This window comes from Centroberyx gerrardi, chromosome 3, assembly GCF_048128805.1.
Source record: "Centroberyx gerrardi isolate f3 chromosome 3, fCenGer3.hap1.cur.20231027, whole genome shotgun sequence".
NCBI classification, from domain to species: domain Eukaryota; kingdom Metazoa; phylum Chordata; class Actinopteri; order Beryciformes; family Berycidae; genus Centroberyx; species Centroberyx gerrardi.
The window spans coordinates 17714074-17736334 of record NC_135999.1 but is presented as its reverse complement, the minus strand read 5'-3'; the positions used below and the strand labels follow the sequence as shown (position 1 = coordinate 17736334).

Here is a 22261-nt window from a genome sequence, read left to right as displayed (position 1 = left end):
TTTTTACAAAAGAAAAAAAAAAAAAATGGGAATGGTGGAAGACCATCACACCCCCTACCCTGGTCCCACAGTACATTGCTTCATGGACAAGTAGCCAACTGGCTTTGAGGAAGGGTGAATTGCTCAGTGCTGGTCACGGGACAGTTTGGCATGATCTATCCTGGAATCACAGTCACAATCTGGGAGTAGTGAGACTGTCATGACCATCATAAGACTTTGTTGTGGGGGATGAACACATGGGGTTCCAGCATGAACCCACAGCGGCACATTATGAGTCAGCCTCTTAAGCTGCGCTGCAGATCCAACTGGTGAAAAACATGTTGGTTCACGCACCTGTGTTGTTACAGTACTCCAAATGACAACAGCAGATTCAGAAATCCAGCATTGCGGCTTTAAGGTTAGTATGTGAGGAGTTTAAACTGTTCCTAGACCAGAGCCTGAAGGTGCAACTGTACTCAGCAGTCCTGTTCCCAAGTGAAAACAATTTATAGCAAATATAAGAGAACAGACTACAGCTTCCAAAGGTTCAAGACTTTTTTTGCTTTTTTTTGTTTTGTTTTACTTTTCCGACAAAAATGGAAGAATAGTTAACATCCTTTTAACAGTTGTACAAGAGTCTTGAGTTAATGGTCAGTGTAGAGTTATCCTCTATCTTCCTTATAAATATCTGTGTGTGTGTGTGTGTGTGTGAGAGAGAGAGAGAGAGAGAGAGAGAGAGAGAGAGAGAATGGGTAATAGTCCATGTGATCAGGAGAACAGGCATGCACTTGTTTGCATGTATGTATTTCAGGTTTTAGATTCTAGGGTGCTACAAAACGTTGATAAAACAGGTTCCCCTTTATCCCCAGTCCCCTATGGCAGTGATTGATGTACAGATGCTAGGTGATGAAGACTGTAGTCTTTCTATCACTACCGATCGACCTGGAAAACACTGCTTCAGAATCGTTTGTAATCCACACGGTGCAACAATCTGGCTGTCCGGGAAGGCAAACGCTCCAGCGATGGTATTTGAAGGGATTCCAAATACTGTAAGACTTCGTTTTGGTGTTTAATACTGTTGCGCCTCAAATGTTTCTCTGTGAGCTGTGAAGTTGGTGCTGTTTAAGACATCTATAGCTGAGCGTACATTGGCCTTCCACCAAGAGGGTCTTATGATAACATGGTCTGAACACGTTATCTGGTAGAGGGGCGGAGGCTGTTTGCTTCTTCATTGTCTTTATCCTCGACTCTTTATCCTCTTTTACCTACAGGTTACACAATAGTCTGCTGTGTCTGTCATAGCCTCTCTCTGGCTCTCTCTTTATTCACTTCCCTCCTTTACTTCTCCTGTCTTAAAGCTTCCATACCCTCATTTCCCGGGTTAATCTGCCTTTCCCTAGTCATTTTATTAACTGCGTTTTTACACCCAACTAACTTTCCTCTTCCTCTTCCACTTCTTCCTCCTCTGCCTCCCCATCTTCTGTTTGATCCTCATTCTCTTCATCTATCTGCTCCTCTCCCTCTTTAACTAGCGCCTCCTCCTCTTCCTCTCCCTCCTCCTTTTCCCCATCCTCCTCTGCTTCCTCCATTTCTCCTTTCTCCTCTTCCTCTCCCTCCTCCTTTTCCCCATCCTCCTCTGCTTCCTCCATTTCTCCTTTCTCCTCTTCCTCTCCCTCCTCCTTTTCCATATTCTCCTCCATCTCTCCCTCTTCATTTTCCACATTTTCCTCCGTCTCTGCCTCCTCATCTTCTCCATTCTCTTCCCCCTCGCCCTCCTCCTTTTCTCCATTATTTTCCCCCTCTCTCTCCTCTATTTCCACATTTTCCTCCCCCTCTCCTTCCTCCTTTTCCATGTTCTCCTCCTCCTTTCCCTCCTCACTTTCTCCAATCTCCTCGCTTTCGCCCTCTTCTTTTTCCCCATGTTCCTCACCCTCTCCCTGCTCCTGCTCTCCATCCTCTTCTCCTTCTCCTTTCTGATTTTCCCCATCCTCGTCCTCCTCTCCCTTCGTCTCCTCCGTCATCTCCTCTCCTTGCTCCGTCTCATCATCCTCCCTTTCTTCCTCCCCTGCATCATTCAGCTCCTCTCCTCCTTCCTCTTTGTCTGTCCTCTTTCCCAGATCCTCATCTTCCTCTATCTGGCTCTCTCCATCTTTTTCATCCTCTGCGTTCTCTTCTTCCTTTTCAGCGGCCTCTTCTTCGCCCACCAAATCTCCGCCCCTCTCGCCGCCCCCTTCGTCCTCCTCCTCCTCGTCGTGGACACCGTTCTGTTCACTGTTGTGATTCTCCTCATCCTCTTTCTCAACCTCTACATGGTCCCCGGCGCCGTCGTCGCAGTTGGCGTTGCGGCCGTGCGCGCTCCTCCCGCCGTCCACGTTGTTTCTCAGGTGTATGTGATTGTGGTTGTTGTGTTCCAGGTCTTCCAGCGTGAGCTCGAACTGGAAGCGGTCCTGCTGGAGGTGTCTGTCCGGCGGAGGCGAGGGCGACTGGGGCATGGTGTTCTGATACCACTCCCTGTTCTCCTCCAAAGTGTCCAGCAGCTCCTGGGCGTCCGGGTGCACCAGGTCAGCCCACGTCTCCCACAGCGGGTGGACGATGTAGTCGATGAAACCCACCTTGAAAATAAGAGGAGACAAGCCAGTAAAACACTTGGATATATCTGAAGCCGTGATAAAAAATGAAAAATTACTTTTTCGTCTTTTTTAACTTATTCTAACTATCATACCATACACCTATTTGACAATTTATGCCATAAAAAATGCCCAAAAATATTTTCTTGTATTTTTATAGAAAGATCTCATTACTTTTACTTCCTGGAAAACAGAAAATCTTTAGTGGTGACTTCATTGTGTAGCAGGAGGTGTACATAGAAACCTCAAAATACCTATAAAACCATCAGCCATCATGTAATTTTTGAACAATCCCAACCCCCAATCAAATAAAAACCTTTTTCTCCCTAACTGATATCATAAGGTCCCAGGCCAGATTCGAACCGTCCTGTTTCAACATCACATTAAGGAAGCAAGATGCTCTCAAAATGCCGTTTCACTGTGACTTTGACGGGTGATGGTGGTTGATGTAAGTGAGAAAGAGAGAAAAAGAGAGAGAGAGAGAGAGAGAGCACTACCTGACTCTTCTCCACAGAGGCGGTGTGTTTGTCACACATAGCGCTGATCTCCATGCCTCTTTCCCTCTCCTTGTCACCCTGTCGAAAGAACTCCTCCATGATCCTCTCTGTCCACTGCCTGTACACCGGTAAAGGCTTGGTGGGGTTGCTCAGGTCTGCGCAGTGCACCATGTTCCTCAGTACCTACACACACACACACACACACACACACACACACACACACGCATATATACAATGCATACACACAGTACATGTCCAACTTCAATGAATCAATCAATCTTATTAACCCAGTCAGAAGATTTATTGTGCAGTCAATATTTCTCTGCAGGGCGCCGGACTTCATTCAAGTTGTGCAGTCAGGTAAAAACAACAATGAACACACTACAATACACATATCTAAAACACATGAAACATAACACTCAATCTATACAGTATTTCCTGTATGCATGCTGTCAGAGCCATAGATGACTCTGCGCTCTGTAATGGTCAAACAGCCAATGCATGCTGGGTGATGCATTACCTGTATGCGTTCTGTGTAGTGGTCCAGGAGCAGAACGCCGGAGCTGGTCACCTTCTTGGTCTCCACCATGGTCTTCAGATCAGCCATCAGGGTCATGTGTTTAGACATATCTGTGGCCAACACCTAGAGGGAGGGAGGGAGAGAGAGAGGGAGAGAGAGAATGAGTGAGGGGGAAGCACAAAAAATCTCTACTACCTCTTTCCTTAGCCCTTTTTTTCCTAGAACTTATCTCTTAAATTACCATTCTATGGTCACAAAAATATTTCACTATCCTGACTACTAGTTACTACTATTTGTTGCCTGTAATGATGGTCTTTTAGGAACTGAAACTCATTCTACTGTTGCACTCATTGTAAGTCACTGAAAAAGAGTTTCACCTAAATAAACTGTTAATAAGAAGATGGTAGAGTTGAAAGTAGGGAGGGAAAAGGGGAGAAAGGTGAGTGAGGTGAGAATCAAGGCTGATGTCAATTAACTTTCAATTCAATCAAATCACAATGAAAATAGAATTGCAATTAATAGAGCACTAGGCTGGGTATTACAACCATCACATGGTAAAAGTTTTTCCATATTTCAGTTTTGGAGAAAATCCAGTGCCTGAACTGACCAAGATTAAGCTAACCTTAATTCAACAAAACACCTGTGATGGGAGCGCACTCATAACCTCAATGATATACCCACTCTCACACCCCGCTTTCCTCTAACACTCAAGCTAGGTTTTTACCAAGGTGCTAACCCAAAACAGCAGAAGAGACAGGTACATCAGATCTGGAGCACTCATTTGTAGTGTAACTGGTATTGTACAAGTTGTTGTGATAGTGAAGTTCCCTGACCATATCGATGACGAGCTTGCGAAGGCTCTGGCGCTGGCGCTTGGTGAGGTTCTGGAAAATGTCACAGTTGTCCTGATGCAGCAGCTTGAAGCCCACAGCCAGGTGGTGGTTCTCCAGGACTGACTCATCGTTATACATCAGGGCCAGTTCTGAGTCTGGGGGAGCGAGGCGTCATGAAGGACAGTGAAGAAGGAGAAAAGGAAGATATGGAAACCTCCAGGCATATTTACTGTGTGCATTGTGTGTGTGTGTGTGTGTGTGTGTGTGTGTGTGTGTGTGTGTGTGTGTGCACTCACTGGTGTTGATGAGGAACTGATTGGAAACCCCAGGATGGTCTACATCATGGATAGCTGCAGCAAACAGAGCGGCGAGGATCTCCAGATCAGTGAACACAGCCTGAGAGCGTTGGGGATGGGAGAGGGATAGAGTGGGTACAGTGTACAGAGGGAGCAGCAGGAAGAGGAGAAGAAAGAGAAGAGAAAGAAAGAGCAACTTTATGACTTTCAAACACATCATATTCTCTCTCTCTCTCTCCCTCAGGAAGATGGAGATGAAGATCTTGGTTAAATGAGGTTTAAAAAAAACAAAACAGTTCCAAAGATCCTCTTCCCCGATAATTGTTGAAATAGTGTGTGCGTTTGTGTATGTTTGAATGAATGAATGAATGAATGAATGAATGAATGAACGAATGAATGAATGAAAGAATGAATGGTCATCTGTGAATATCATGTGCTGTACTGCTTTGCACTGACCATCTACTGTGTTGTTGTATTTCATTGTGCCTAAGGTGAGGCCAAATATGATTTTCCAGCCTAGGTTGGGCAATAAAGTTCTATTCTATTATATTCTGTTATATTCTATTTTATGTTTTTGTCATTTTTTATAGTATAGTATATAATATAGATTAATAAATTATATTGTAAACCTAAAACTGCTGAGCTATAGATAAGGCTTGACAGGAGAGGGAGTGAGTGTGTGTGTGTGTGTGTGTGTGTGTGTGTGTGTGTGTGTGTGCGTGCGTGCGTGCGTGCGTGCGTGCGTGCGTGCGTGCGTGCGTGCGTGCATGCGTGCGTGCGTGCGTGCGTGCGCGCGTATTCTGTGACATACATCAAGGGCAGGTGTGGAGAGGAGGACATGTGTGGACTGGGTGACATCTGCAGCATGTAGGCTGTTGTGGTACGCTACGTTTCCATGGTAATGGTCCTCCAGGGTCATCACATAGGTCACAAAGGTGTCAACTGGGATACGGAATGTCTTCAACAGCTCTCGCTCCTGAGGAGGGAGGGGGTGAGGCAAAACTTCACAGCATGTACATCAGCACACCCAGAAGTTCTTAAGGTGGGAACAACCTTACAGAACACATAAGTGTGCAGTTATTCCAGCATGTGCGTGCACACACACACACACACACACACACACACACACACTCATATTGTTTACCTGGAAGATGGCATACATGATGCAGCTGAGCGGCCTGTTGTTGGAGAACTCTGCTACTCTGAAGATGTTAAAACTCCACTTATCCAGATCCTCTAACTCCTGGTCACACCACACACACACACACACACACACACGCACACACACACACACACACACACACGCACACACACACACACACACACACACACACACACACACACACACACACACACACAATATGAATTGGTGAGTCACAAACCTTGAAGCAATAACCAGTAACATAAAAAAAAAAAAAAATCATAATGGTCTCATTCCACTAAATCCTTCATTGAATGCTTGGAACACGCTTTTATGCACAGGCTGTCTCCTCTCTCACCTTATTCCCACACTCAGACACACTCATACACAGCTTCATCTCACACACAGGACATTAGAATTCTTAAGGAATCATGAACAGAGACGGCACCACCGGGGCGCATGAAGGGTGTCAAGAAATAATTTAAATGTGCTGGGTTTAACAGACACTCTCTCTATTCAGCGTTTGCACATGTTTAGGCCCTCGATCACTGAGGTCTGCTGCCTTTTGAACAATGATTTTCAGAACCAGATTCACAGCAGACATCCCTCTCATGTCACTCAAGATAACCTGCATCCTGTCCATCCAGGGGACAGGTGCTGCGTCACACAGGGTGTCTAGAGATATTTTGGGAATATTTCAGGCCTCTTTGTCCAGCTGCCTGGTGCAGGTCTTAGTGGTAATGACGCACCAAATAACATTTATATCTATATCTAGAATATTTATATCTACATGTATGTACTGATGTGCAAAAATGCATGACATGGGACCATTTCCATCATATTCTGGGCTTTCCAAACATCATTGGTGCCATCGACTGTATGCAGTTGACCATCAGGGCATAAGGGCATATGGGCATAATAATAATAATAAACATAGTAATAGGGAAAGACAACATTCCATCAGCATTCAATTGGTATGTGAAGCAGAAATGGACATAACAAGTGAGTTATGAGTTGAGTGAGTTGAATAGAAAGCAGCTGTCATTCATCTTGTCAACTTTAAAAAGTTATTTTTGACATGGAAAAAATTCTTTCTGTGATTTCTTATCGGCAAGAATGCAGAATAGCCCATTCATTTCAGATTTTGTGGAGTATATTTTTTGTTTTTATCCAATTACTGTCCCAAGGGCATAGTGCCATTTCAATCTTCTTGTGACATTGTCCTAAACAAAACTGAATTATAGGTGTAAGACATTAAACGGAGAAAAGTCAAAGGCCTGATTTTTCCACCATACAGATGGAAAGGACATAGAAGCCAAGGTTTTGAGACAGACAGAAAGACAGACAGAGGGATAGACAGATAGATAGACAGATGGACAGACAGAGACAGACGGATAGACAGATGGACAGACACAGACAGACGGATAGACAGATGGACAGACACAGACAGACGGATAGACACAGACAGACGGATAGACACAGACAGATGGATAGACAGACGGATAGACAGATTGACAGACACAGACAGATGGATAGACACAGACAGACGGATAGACAGACGGATAGACAGATTGACAGACACAGACAGACGGATAGACAGATGGATAGACACAGACAGATGGATAGACAGACGGACAGACAGACAGACAGATGGACAGACAGACAGACAGACAGACAGACAGATGGACAGACAGACAGACAGACAGACAGACAGATGGACAGACAGACAGACAGACCTTGGCGAGCTCGTCCTCCTGGTCTGTGTTGACGCCGAAGCGAGGCATTGAGGTGCTGGAGAGGCTGGAGCTGTGAGACAGTTTCCTCACTCCACTGATGTGACTCATAGGCTTGTCCTTCAGAGTAGGAGACGGGATCTCCACCTCGTTCTGCTTGTCTATAGATTGACGGACAAACACACACACACACACACACACACACACATACGCACACACACACACACACACTCCCAATGATTTATTGTAGATGGTTGGAGAAGGTCATGTAGATGTGGCAGGGACAGGAGTCAGATTCCCGTTGGACTCACCCAGGAAGGTGCTGGAGATGTACTCGGAAACCTGGTTGCCAGAGCGACTCATCTCTGACAGGTGGGACAGCTCTCTGTTCAGCATCCTCTTGAACTTTGGCAGAGAGAGAGAGAGCAAAAAATAGATATGGGGCAAGCTGATATTTCTGTGCTCATTTATTGTTTGTCTCAGATTTGGGCAAAGACTGTTCCTCTCCAGGGGACATTGAGGGGTAACGTTATACAGTAGTTTCTTTTGGATTTTTTTGGGATTAGTAAATCATATTTTTCAAGGTTGCAGTAAAATTGTTTCTTTGTTGTTATTATGACAATAACACCGGTCACCTTGCTTGTGGTGAAGTGCTTCATACTGGTGTTACATTTCTCTCTTTAACATGCATTTTGTTCTAGTTATGGTTCAGTGATGTTTGCGTACTTTGTTGGAGGCCATGTCGCTGACAGACCGGTGTGTCTGGATGGTCTCCAGCTGGTCCAGGCACCAGTCCAGCTCCTCCAGTGTGTCCAGGGCGAGCTGCTGGTACTGCTGCTCTGATAGGGTGGCCCTGGGACTGGCACACACTCCACCCAAGGGAGACCTCCTAAGGGCACAGCAGTTAGTTAGAGTTGCTGTAGGTTGAACTAACTAGCAACAATAGGACAGACAAGCAACAGTTAGCTACACAACTGGTACACAACAGCACAGTGGTTCTCTCTCTGTTTCTTGTGAAATAATGAACATTTGCATTGTCTTTGCTTCGTCCAATAATTAAGTGTGAAAAGAGTGAAATCGTCTGAAATGGGAAAATAAAAATTCACATTTCATGTCAAAGTCCACTATTGTGCATGACTAAACAACTGCAGTAGTAAGACTATACAACACTGAGTTACAACTACACAGCATTAATACAGCCACATTGTGTGCATGCAGGCAATGTGCCATGTAAGCTTATAATGATAGGTAGTGGTATCTCTAGGTGTCATGTACTGTAGTAAAGCTGATTGCCCATGGCCTTAACAGTAGGAACTACCTCTTGTTTGCCTAATTAAATGACTAACACATACTAAGATACAGAAGACTTTGAGGGACATTTGGGAGCAGTAAGTTGGTACTGACTTGACTGTTGGCGTGGAAACGTTGGCAAGAAGGGTGAAGTTGCTCCGCACGGATCGCAGACTGGCCAGTACCTAGGTCATTATACAGTATCACACAATTACCATGCAGTTCATATGAACAAGAGGAGAGAGATATACAATTAAAATTTCTTAGCAGGTGCTGAAGCGCAGTAGCTTTCAAGGAATCACGAAAAAGGACGCACACTGCTTCCAATGCTCCAACATACTGTATTTATTCAACTATTTCACATTTTGACTCTTGGCCTTCACCAGAACATATAGGGTCAAAACGTTGGAAGATAGTTGAACAACTATGTGGGAGCACTGACAGCAGTGTGCGTCGTTGGCCCTTTTCATCATACAGCACATTCATCTAGACAAATTAATATATATCTTTAAAATAAGACTCACTTGAGCAAAAGGTGTGACGATGAAGTCCTCTGCTGTGTGTCTGAGAGAGAGAGAGAGACAGAGAGTCGAGACAGAGAGAGAGAGGAAGTACAAAATGATATTTCTCCTGGAAAGGTCTACATACAGGTACACACATATATATGAATGCAAGCTCTCTGCCTCTCACTCATTCCCTCTGTCTCTTTCGCTCTCTCTATGTGTCTCACCCCTCGCTGGCCAAGGAGGAGTTCCGCGAGACGGTCTTGGGCGACATGTCATAGTCAGAGTCGGAGCGGTAGAGGAAGGACTCCCGCCTCTGGCCCTGGGGGAAAGAGGTGTTCAGGGTGAGGCCCGGGCTCTGCAAGCCCAGAGGGGTGTGACCGGGGGACACGCCATTTTCTGCCTCATAACTGGAAAAACAGGGGATGGGAAAAGGGTGAGGATTAGAGAAGGACAGGAGCATCAGTGAAATATCCTCTCTGCAAGGTGAAATAGGTGGCTAGAAAGCAAGTATATGCGTGTGTGAACCTGTCAGCGTCTGCGTGTGTGATGGAGATGCGAGGTGGGATGCGGAGGGGAAGAGTCGTGGGACGCGCCACATTGCTCAGGACCTCTGGTGAACGAGTGCGGTCTCGAGGGCGGAGCCAGCAGGGTACCTGTAGGGTGAGGGCACAGCTGAGCTCAGAGAGGAGAAGTGCAGGTGCAAGGTGCAGTTTGTGTATTCCGCCTTCCCTCCTCTCACTACCTGGAGACTCGACGACAGTCTTCTGCTCCTCCCTCTGCGTAGCTCAGCGCCCAGTGTGGCCCCAGACGTATAGGATCGGCTGTAGCGAGATGACTCCGCCTTCTCCCCAGCACCTATTATATCTGTTTCATTGCCCTGTAAGACAGGGAGGAACAGAAAGAGGAGAGGAGAGCGGGTGAGGGAAAGAGATAGACAGATGGAGTGAGTTACATTTCCAAAGAAAAAAACACTAGATTTTTTTTTTGTTCTTTGTAAATAAAAAACAATGAGAGGTATTGTGTATCTAATAATAAAGATACAGCTCAGGAATGGAAATCAAAGGACTTGGGACATGTAGTTTGCCTGACCTTACTAAACCATGTCCATTTGCCCCATTGAAATTCTGGTGAGTGAGGATAATTAAACACAGAAAGACTAAAAATGATCAGTGTGTGTGTGTGTGTGTGCGTGTGTTGTGTGCACGTGTGCGTGCGCGACTGTCTGTGTGTACGGATGCATGCGTGTGCATGTCTGGGATACGGCCTCTACAGACTGAGCTCTTAGAGGCTGATCTGCACTGCAGTACCGTAGCAACAAAACACTGGGGGAATGGTAGCAGTTGCTAGGCAACAGTGCCGTGTTGCTTCCATGCTGCGTTTGATGTCATCCAGACCCAGATGTGGAAAGATGCTCACATCCACACGCGCATATACAGTACACACACACAAACGCACCCAGGGCACCCACTCAGCATAATCAATAATAGAGCGCTTGAATAATGTCTCTCATTATGTCCTTCAGCCAAGACGTTACCTTTAAAAGAGATACAAACCTAGATGTGGATCCATGACTCCTTAGAACAAATCAACCTTTCACTGAAGCTCATTTACATAGAGCACTACGGCCGACTGAGTGGTTCACACTGTGTAAGAGGAAGCTGGAGGATACAGATTTTCTAGTGACTCTACTGACTGGTGTCTATAGAGCTTGACGACTAGAACAAAGGGAGTCTGGGATGTGTGACAGTCACAGGGTTTGTATGACATGGTAGGCTTTCATCGAAGGCTAGTCACACACCAAGCATGCACTCACTCGTGTATGTGCATATCAGAATGCACGCACACACACACACACACACACACACACACACACAAACAGTCTTTCCCTTCAGTCTCCCAACAGTCCAGTCTGACAGTCTCCTCTTCCAAACATGTACTAATAAGAAAACAAATGACGGCTGAAAAAATGACAATGTTGGCTGATTTCCCCAAATTGATTTCAGAAAGCACAAAGCTCCCCCACTGTGTGTGTGTGTGTGTGTGTGTGTGTGTGTGTGTGTATGTGTGTGTGGATGTGCGTGTGTCATTGTTGCCATTCTCCCTCTCACCTCTTCTCCAGTCACCGACAGCACGCTGCGGCTCTTCTTCATCCTGATTGGCTCGTTCTGGGCCCCAGGGCGGAGCGTTCCGGAACCCAGGCAGCAGAGCAGGTGGAGAGCCAGGACCGGAGGTCAAAGGTCACTGCAAGGTCAAACCGGGGTCAGACCGGGTCACAACCGGCCCCCATCGGAGCTGACTCAGCCAACTGCCTCACACTCTGTCCACCTCAGACTTCAGATGGCTGGAACGGCGCTTTTTCCTGCCAAAAACGCTGCATTCAGGTGCGGCTCGGAATCTCCCAGTTCAGTCGACAGTTATTGACCTTTTGTTTTGACCTGTTGTTTTTCACGAGCCAACGTTGGAACAAAACTGAAACCAAGAGAAAAATCTCACTTCATGTTATTGTTTTCCATCACTTTATGGAAAAAAAATCTGTGATGCCTGCCCGCTTTTCGCCTTGCTTTGGCTAAACGAGCCAATGGCATGTACCAGTCAAATGTCATGATGTCACTGTTCAGATACTCGAGAAGAAAATGTTTTTCCAAGTTTTCTGATATGTTCATCCAGCTTGGAGGATCGTTCACATGAAGTTACCCAGTTGTAAACCTGATACCACATGAACGCACGATTTTCCAATAATGGTAAATTAGGAATCCCAGATCCAGAAGGATTGCGGGAAAATCTGCACCAGTCCCATCTTGTCTCAGGTCACTTTTCCACGGTCTGATTGGTCGGCTGGATCCAGATGCTGCATAGGGAGAGGTGTTATGCTTCAGTATGGTTGGTTCATCTGAGAAACCAAAGTCAGGATGTCAAAACTCCAGGTTTGATTGGCTGGAGTCCATGTTTGAATTGGCTAGAGTGTCTCCACCTCAGGTTACATTCCTTGTAAGAAAAGAGAAATTGATAGTTAGTATGACAAAGGATTCAGAACTCTTCAATTAATTTGAGTAATCTTTCCTTCCCCCTTTTACAACTCACTAATATGTGAAATCTGACTGTAAATCTGATGTAACTGTCAAATATGCAAAATTGTTTTCCCATTCTTTCCTCCTGAAATCATGCAAAATCACCATGCAGATATAGTGTTTGCAAGAAAAAAACAAAAAAACAATGCTAATTGTTACTATTTGTTGTCATACCAGAAATGTACCTTTAAACATTAGACATTGACTAAAGACTTGGCTGACTAAAATCCTAAAACGTGATTAGCTGTCTAATTAATTGAGAGAGGGCAGCCCTAACTAAATATTTTGACAATCACAGCCTCGTGAATAGATCCAGGAGCTGTACCTAGAGTGTGGCTAATTCTGAGTAGATACTGCAACACCAAAGCTCATAGATGTTATGTAATTACACTGAGCAGTCAGAGTTGACCTAATTCCAATGGATAGGACAGATTCAGTATATCAGAGTGTCTCTGACTGAGCTGGTGCGCACAGATAGTGGTGGAGACGACTTTTCCCAGGGTCACCAAGAACACACCCACTGAATGAAAGGAACACTCTGTCACACAACAGTCTGCACACATTAACAGAGCAAAGAAGGGCTGTGTTGAGAAAATGACAAATGCATAGTGACACAGTGACATAGATACAGACAATGAGAATCTTGAGCACATACACACACACCATAGCTGCCACCAACACCACCACCACTAGAGACAGATAAAGCAGCTTATAAAACCAAGCAGCAATGCATCAATATGCAGCTCAACTAGCAGCCCGCTCTGCTGTTACAAAATAACCAAACACATGAACACACACGCTGAAACCTGGTATACATGAGGGCTGCCCTACCATTACATGCATTGCAAAAGACATGTGTCAGTCGTACACACACACACACAAACACACACACACACACACACACACACACACACACACACACACACACACAGAGGGAGAGAAAGGCTGCGGCGTGTAAGAATACAACACACTCACCTTGATTGCCTCAAGATCAATGGCAAGATGGGCTGTGCCTTGTCTTGCTTTCACTGTCTTCTTCCTTTTCCTCTTCCCCGCTCCCTCTCTCTCTCTCTCTCTCTCTCTCTCTGCAGACGAGCAGTGTGTCACAGCGGAGAGAGAGAAAAAACACTTGGCGTCTTCATGAATATCCGTGGCTTCACCAGCTTCCCTCCCTCCCTCCTCTCCTCTCCTCTCCCTCTCCCCTGCCACAGTGGTCTCCCCCAGCCACCCCCCACAGCCTCCATGGAGAAGCCCATCTCCCCTCCCTCCTCCAGCACACACTCACAGTATGTCCATTAATCCCATACAACAGCCACCGCTCCTCCTCCTCCTCCTCTCCATCGGTCCCCCTGGCTTTATTTTTACTTCTTATTAGCACCCACACACCGGCGCTTCGCTTCGACAGTCACGCATCATTTCTCACACAAACACCAGATTTTTATCTCAATGCAGCAGTCATATTAAGGAGTCACATTAAGTCTGCCCCCCCCCCCCCCCCTCCTCCTTACTCACTCCCCCTCTCAGACACACACCTTCTCTTTTTTCCATTCCTATTGACTATGTCCTTCTACAGTCATTCAAGGACATACATTTCTCTCTGCAACATGCTGTGAGTATAATTCATTGAAGCAGAGTGTTGCTGCAGACCCAACATGGAAAATCATGCTGCTCCTATTATCTTGGATAGTTTAGTCCAAGTCTATGCACAAATCTCTCCCAAAGCTGGAGACAGCAGAACCACCGCCTTTGTTGGTTATGTGTTGAAGCAACACTTCCTGGAGTTGCTCCATTGATAATAAATGGGAGATTGACTGTATTTGTGACAGTGTTAGTACCCAGGATAATACCCAGGAATCTGAAACTGTGATGACTATTCCTCGGGGGCTTTGTACTATCAAATAGCTATTCAATGCCTTTCAAAATCAGTGGAAAGCAAGTTCACACGTCTCAGAAGAGAGGACTACTTGGCTATTCGTGATATCAACTGGCCAAGAACAAACAAAAGCACCCACACACACATGGCAGTATTGCATGAAGTTGGGATGCCATTCGGTTTCTCCCCCCTAGGATTTTATAGGCATTACCTAGATTTGATTTATGACCCATGCCTGCACCGATTGTTTTCTATTTACAAAAGTGACTGCACAAAGAAGCTTTGCCTCAAAAATCCTGGCCAGACCACTAAATCAAACCCACCAATTAATTATGAAAGAGAGACAGAGAGAGAGAGGGAGGGAGAGGGAGAGGGAAAGAGAGAGAGAGAGGGAGAGAGAGGGGTGGGGGTGGACAGACAGACAGAGACATGACAGAAAATAAGTCAGGCTTAACTAGGAAAATATAAACAACTCTTATACAACAATAAATGTGGCTTGCTTTATTAGACAATATCTGCAGTACAGGCTAAAAATGTACATTATCTCAAACTTATCATGGATAACAAAATAAAACACTTATTTCCATTGTGGTTCTTAGTCTTAAAACCCTAGTCAAGACACAGACAGGACTCATTAGACAACACATTATGGCAGATTACATACACAAGTCAATAACCCATATTGTAACTTATTTTCCTCATCATACCTAATCAACAAATTAAGTGCAATAGAAAAATAAAAACAGCAGTTTTGGTATATGCGGGTCTTATCCCGCATATACAGTATGTGAGTATTGAATGTATGAAGCATTACCAGCACACTGTAGATACATTTTGACATGTCACTTCTGTCAATATAGCTTTCAGACACAGTCAAGGAAGTGATGTCAAAGGGAAGCATTTACATACAAAACAAATAGATATAAGATGAAGGGGCATAGACAAAAGAATTTAATATCGGAGAGGTGATGTAGGTCAAAGCTAAGGTGAAGGAAGGAAAGGGGGGTAGGAGTTCAATCGATGACACCAGAGACATTTTCCCACTGCCTCTAGCTCTTCATTAGGTTCTTCCTTCTTTTTTTTTTAATCTTCCTCTTCATCTTCTTCATCATTATCCCCTCCTGAGCCAGGGACCCAGAGTCCAGAGTCAATGCACCTCATCATATGGTATTTTCCTTCCTTTACAGCAGAGAAACATAATTAGACAGGTTCCAGGCACAGAATAAATAAACAAATGAATACAAATAAGTTCATATATTAGGGATGGGACGATATGCTTATGTCACGATATGATTCGATACGTGATATGGGGTTCACGATTCGATACAACCGTGATACGATGTAATGAATAGAAGTTCAATGACAACAAAATATGACTATGCAGAATTATGTTTATTTTTGAGCCTTCTTTCTAGCATTGGCTTTGGCTTTCTAGAATGTAAACAATTTAAAAATGTCATTACAAAGTGCAAATAATATAATTTGGATGGCGAGCTTATGAAATTGTGATGGGAAAGCCGTCTCATTTGTGTTTACTACAGCAGAATAAAATGCAGCTAATATCATGATTCATTTTTCTGCCCCACGATATTTATTGTCACACTTGTGTATTGCGATATATTGAATTTCGATAACGTCCAATCCCTAACATACATACATTCATAAAAACAAAAGACACTGTCTGTCCTTCATTTGCTTCCATTTAATGACTGGAAAGCATTGTTTTGGGTCTGTAATGATAACAGACATGTATACACACATGCACACCCCCACACTCACCATGGGGTCCAGTTTGCTGATGGCGTCCTGCAGCATCTGAATGTTCTTCTCATCAAAACCCCTCTGCATTTCCTATGAGACAGGAAGTGTCATTAAAGTGCAAACATGGCACAATGGCCATGTTTGTGTAAATTGTGTGCTACCTACTGATGCGTCAGCACTTTTTCAGCATACTGAACGGCAGTCAGTTTAGTAGGCCAGAATGCTTTCATAGCCAGTATATGTAAAATGTCAGGATATCATCGCTTTTACATGCACCGTGGACGCCAGTGTCCATCATTTCTAATTCATACTTCAATACTCAGTTTTCCACAATTCTATTGAGTTTGGGCTAAATTTTATTATGTTGAAATGTTCCACATCACTGGAGAGACGCTTAACTCTATGCAAGCTGTAGGAAAGCAGATGACACCATTTACATTATACAGAGAGTGCATGCCTGACTGGTGGAGTTTCATTCTGGCGAGCTCTGATCGTCCAAATGACAATAAAGTTCATATCAATGGACTGTGCAAAAAATGAACTTCAAAATCTAATAATGGCATTGACATTTTTGAAAAGTTATTTTTAGTGGGTGTCTAGTACTAAAGGCTTGTCAACCTATGAATTAAATCCTCCAGTTCAACAACAGCCATATTAATATTCAGGTTGAGAGCCATGAAGGGGTCTGATACCTAGGTATATTAAAAACAGAGGCATTTTTTTCAAAATAGACTATAAAGACGACTAAAACTCTGTATATACAACATACATTTACAGCATGCGTAGTATAAAAGAAAATAACATTGATATCAATGTAATGTGCTGTTTCTAATACCCATGAGTGAGGGTTAAGAGCCAGTAAAGACAAAGAAAAAGTCTCACTGATCAACAAAGGAGAAAATATTGCTTGGCAACATCAGGACTTAACTATGCAAGTGAACTGTAATGATTTTGCCTGACTGCTGACAATTAAAATTAGAAAATTTTAGCAATTCTTTTAGCAATTAACTAAAAATTGGAGACTTGAAAAAAAATAAAAAAATAAACAAGAATTTGAAATCTTTTAAATTTTTCTTTTGAGGGAGAGAAACATGTCGTAAAATACATATATCGTATAATATCCCCCACAATCATTACTGGACAGCATTATGTGGAACCTTTATCCTGGATAGCATTTCCTGCATAGTACTCTGCTGGTCATTTTAAGTTAGATGATGCTGGAGAAATGTTTGCCTACTAAATTGTTATAAATTCTGTATATTATACAGTATAAGTCTTCTGATTAGTATTTGCTGCATTAAGTCATAGAAGTAGTTGGACATAGCCCCATTCTACATACAGTGTATACATACATGTGACTATTACACTAACTGTATGCATTGTAGCATGGTGAACACACAGTACATGCTGGTGCGTTCAGCTTACTAATTCTGTCAGTACAGTTTTCACACAATGTTGATGCAACAATGCTACATTCACTTAATACACATAGGGCTGTAATCATAAATAAGTTTCTGAATTCAAAAAAGTTCACTTCATTCCAGATGGTAATTTGGAATGGTTTATCCACTTGGCCCCAACTTCTCCTGCATAGAGAGTTTGGCCTGAGCCATCAGGGAAATAGCAGTCCTACATGTAAATCATTGTTGAAGATAAAACTTGAGACCTTCGACAATAAATTAGGAAGTTTGGAGTCTGAATGTGTTTGGACAAACACTTTAAAATGAGTGCCAAGATGCAAGGCTGCCCCAATTATTACCCCTATATGGTGTGAGTGCAAACTGCACTACCACTACACTGTGTTAAATTATGTTGTGGTTTGTCTTTCATGCAGTAGCTTGTGTCAGAAAGTCATTCTGAAGTCTTTGCCATGTGAATGGTGGGATTCTGTGGAATGTCAGGTGCTGTGGTGTGTCACCTACTGTATGTGTTTCTCCATATAAATTTGAACATATAGTTGGAGATGCACACACAAGGAACATATGAATGTGAATGGAATGAGGCACATGAAAACTAAGCTGCATCGTTGATGCAGCTTAGTTTGATTCTATGGCAATAATGAAACGTCCGATAAACATATTTTGAAAAAAAAAATACAAACAAAAAGTTAATTTAAAGCGTGTGTATGATTAAATCCATGTATGTGTGTATGGATTACCTTAGGCAGTGATTGGTAGACCTCTACAGGGTCTAAACCGCCCGGGCCCAGTCTCTTCTGCCTCTCCTCCTCCTCCAGCTCCTTCAGAGCGTCCTCTATGCGGACCTGGGCACGGCCGCGGACACGCTCCTTCAGAGACTCAAGCTCGTGGTTGAACGCATCTTGGTATGGCTTGTCCGCAGTCTGAAACAGATACGCAAACACACTGAAATGACCGTAATCCCACACACATACAAATACAGATAATTGCGCCAAGGAAAGCGACCACACAGACAAAGATACAGGCATACAAAGTGAACTAACATTCTCTTACAAACCTTGATCTTGGAGAAGAACTGTCTGAAGCAGCCTCGAGGGTCGACCTGCAGCACTTGAGCCAACTCCAGGATGAACTGCATCACTATGGTCTGGTGGGCCACCTGCTCCATCAATGCATGTTTCTAAAGCAGATACACACAGAGTTTACAAGGCATTTCTGAAGCAGATACACAGAGTTTTCAAGGAATTTCTGAAGCAGATACACTCCAAACAGTGTACACACACATTACACACACACAGTGCACTCACCTCTTCCACCTCCAAGTCAATACACATGACAACAAGGCAATTAGCCATCTCTTCACACACCAGATGTGGGTTGTCCGACAGGTACTTCTGACTGTCGTCCCAGCGCCGCATCATGCCTGGCACACACACAAACACAGGTAGCAAAATAAACAATCTTGGCATAAAGACAAAACCGCCAACAGGTTTAAGGATATGGAACAGAGGGAGTGGGAAAGACAACAAACATACTATCATAGCCATATCAATCCTAAAAAAAACCTACCAAAGTGTTTGATTTCCTTCTCATACTTCTCCACAAATGTCTGGTGTTTCTCCTCCTTTTCCTCCTCTGTCTCCTCCTCGGCTGCAGGCTTGATGTTGAGCACACTCTAGAAAACAAGACAGGAGGAGACATAAAATAGAGCAATAAGGATATTAAGAAGTCACACATGCACTTGTACCTCTGAACTTCACAAAGTATGTGGCCTTCGTCTTTGCCTCACCTTACTGAAGCCGTCTTTGCTGAGTGTGTCTACATTCCAGGGCAGTTTCTTTTCTTCTCGTCGGTATTCCTCCATCATTTTCTCAAACTGCTGTTCATCCCTCCTCAGTTTTTTCACCTCTGCCCGGGCTTTACTCAGCTCGGCCTTTCTCTCATCCTCCTCCTCTCCCTCCTTCCTTCCTTCCTCCAGCTCTCTAAGTCGTCCCTGGGCCTCCTCTATCCGCCTCTTGCACTCTGCTAGGTTATTTTCCAAATCTTCCCCTCTCTGCTGAAACTCGGCCATTTGCTCCAAACGGACCTGTTGCGGCAAGGCCAGAGCGGGGGCAGTGGAGAGATAAAGGAAAGATGAAAAGAATGAGTGGCTTGTCAAAATAAGATAGAGATGGCAGGGTTTTGAAAGGGTGGGATGACCGGAACAAGCGGAATGGGGAGGAGAGTAGAAGATGGGTTTGTTTTGATGTTACATGAAAGTGGGCACTAACGGAGTGGGATGCCAAATATCCTGTGGATGACATGCATTCTTGTCACGTCTGACACTGGGTCATGACATGGTTCAAAATGACCTGTTCAGCCTCATTTGATCATCTTCTCAAAAGAATTAGTAGATGACCAAATATATGCACACAGAAACTGAAAGGGGAGATGACACAGAAGGGATTTTAAACACTATGCTCCTGTGTGCCAAGCCCAAACAGCAACATAAAGACAGTGCCATCCACTGGTTTTATTTGGGGCTTTCCCCATCTTGGCAAGCCTTGATTCTTCATATTCTATAGATATGAGATTCGGGGAACAGATACGCAATGAGAGGGTGCAAGGAAGATTGCACAATCACTCCAGGACCTTTCACATAGTAAGTCACGTGACAAACAGCTAGACACCAACCGTCAACTAAGCTAATTACCCCTAGGTCCAGAGCCATACATAGTCAGAGCTTGGCCAATGCAGTTACCACAGTAGTTCCACAATTTAGTAATGTACTTTCCAGTAACTTGTGGTTTTATGCCTGGTGATTTGGTCATCTAACCACAGCGATGCCGAGGATGTGTTTGCAAATTTGCAGTTAGCACCTCACTGCCCTGGAAAAGCGGCAAAAGCAAGCCGAGCCTCAGTCCATACTCCTTCTGTGTTGACTCGTCTGACTAGTAGGTCTAACAGTCAGCTCTACTGCTTACATTATCTACTTCTAACACACCAAGGTTCACGGCTACAAGTTTCATGGCCAACCCGATGTCTCATTCTGTATAAACTCGGCGTGTCGACGTGTGGATGGGTCACATCTTCGTCGTCTGACACATAGATGTGATCCCACACGCTGTAGTCGATGCCTGCCGCGTTCGTCATCGTCTCGCTCTCTGCCTGGATTTCCTCGCGGACCGTTAGCGCTGCAGCAACAGATAAATGTTTGTTTGGGGAAAAAAAGACTACAACGTCGCTTAAAGGACAGAAGCGTTGAGAATAGAAAATGATAGTTTCCAATCCTCTTAGTTAGACTGACAACCTCAAGCTGTTTACAGAAAGTCCCCCCAGCTTTCCAGTGCAGCGCACTAATAATGCGTCGGGTTGCCGGCAGAGAAAGGATCTACGTCATTAAGAAACGCGGATTGTTTTCTTCTACAAATGTATATATAAAAAAAAGGAAAAGCGCAAACACTCAAGTGGTCAACTATTACATGATATTAGGCTAAATAATCTATAGCCTATAGGCTAATAAAGTAGGTTTGAGGTTTTTGTTCTCATTTTAAGATTTAACTTTGTTTCTAAGTCAATTCTTAAATATGTGACATTAATTGTAGAATAAGAAGGACGCGTCTTGAATGTAGCCTAATTAGGCTATGTAATATTTTGCTGAAATTAACCAGGTCAATATATCTTTTGCTGTCGGAAGATTTGGGACTATTCAAATATGTAACATATCACTTTCTATGAATTTTAGGAAAAATTGAAAATTCATCCAAAATATAACATTAGTGGAAATATATGGGTGATGAACAACACATTCAGTCTATTTATGAATACAAATCCTATTTGTGCTTCACTGGTAGGTGCTGCTGTACATTTCAAGTTTAGTCCCACTGTTTCTCTGTTATCTCAAATCCAAGATGTGCTGTTTCAAGTTTGTTCTTAGGAAGTTTTCTTGTTTAACTCTAAATGCAAACACTCTAAAAATGGAAAGGAGAGGAAATATTTCATTGAGCTTCTTCATCTATCATCTATCTTCAATAAATTCATTCCAATAATCGGAAATCAATTTGGAAGCAGTGGGACGATTGTGCTCATGGCACCACTCAGTCAGCAGGGGTTGCTATCTGACTATGGGAATTGAAATGAAACTAGACAGGCTGTGATGAATGTATTCAACAGCAGAACCAGGCATTAGGCTACACTGTGGCCTAACGCTACAGGTTATTCCAAACACTGATAATTCAAGCAAAACATCGCTGTCTTATTTTTCCAGTGTTATATTTATAGTTGGTGGTGATTTTAATAAAGCACCAGATGAATAGCTAGATAGATATACAAACAACTGGATGTCAATCAGTCCCATGTCTTGGGTAATGAATGTTCTGAATATCTGGACTACCTTAAACCCAAACAGCCCACATTGCAGCATACTTGGTTCAGTCATGATTTGAGATCATAGGCCTACTGTCTTCTGTTGAATGATGCCAACTATAAAAGAGAAACACTCCAACATAATTTAATTGGTAACGAAAGGAATATGAAGATAAATTGATTTGTCATAATCTGGGAATGGTTTAAATTTTAGGTCTAACGTAAAGCAATAGGCCTAAAAAGGGGGGGGGGGAAAACCTCAATAAATATGCCAGAAAGATATTCTACGTCAATTCGTTTAGGCCTCACACATTGAAAACATGGAAGATTAGAAATGAGGAAAAAAAAATCACAACCATTTCGCCAGGATTACGT

General features: G+C 43.6%; 2 protein-coding genes across 2 annotated transcripts; both read right to left on the bottom strand.

Moving 5' to 3' along the window:
* Nucleotides 1-133: 133 nt before the first annotated feature.
* LOC139933638 (3',5'-cyclic-AMP phosphodiesterase 4C-like) lies at nt 134-11572 on the bottom strand. The gene is made up of 18 exons (XM_071927783.2): nt 11531-11572; nt 10165-10299; nt 9948-10075; nt 9647-9829; nt 9441-9480; nt 9031-9101; nt 8353-8515; nt 7938-8031; nt 7630-7787; nt 5897-5995; nt 5564-5728; nt 4753-4852; nt 4457-4611; nt 3624-3746; nt 3104-3286; nt 2166-2591; nt 1620-2039; nt 134-160 (listed from the first exon to the last, which is right to left on the bottom strand). Exons 1-18 carry the CDS (start codon nt 11570-11572, stop codon nt 134-136), a joined length of 2712 nt encoding a protein of 903 aa, XP_071783884.1.
* A 3420-nt stretch (nt 11573-14992) lies between these two features.
* LOC139933607 (hsp90 co-chaperone Cdc37) lies at nt 14993-19679 on the bottom strand. The gene is made up of 7 exons (XM_071927733.2): nt 19332-19679; nt 19112-19217; nt 18850-18965; nt 18600-18722; nt 18283-18465; nt 16143-16214; nt 14993-15542 (listed from the first exon to the last, which is right to left on the bottom strand). Exons 1-7 carry the CDS (start codon nt 19611-19613, stop codon nt 15447-15449), a joined length of 978 nt encoding a protein of 325 aa, XP_071783834.2. The 5' UTR covers nt 19614-19679; the 3' UTR covers nt 14993-15446.
* Between the last annotated feature and the right edge of the window lie 2582 nt (nt 19680-22261).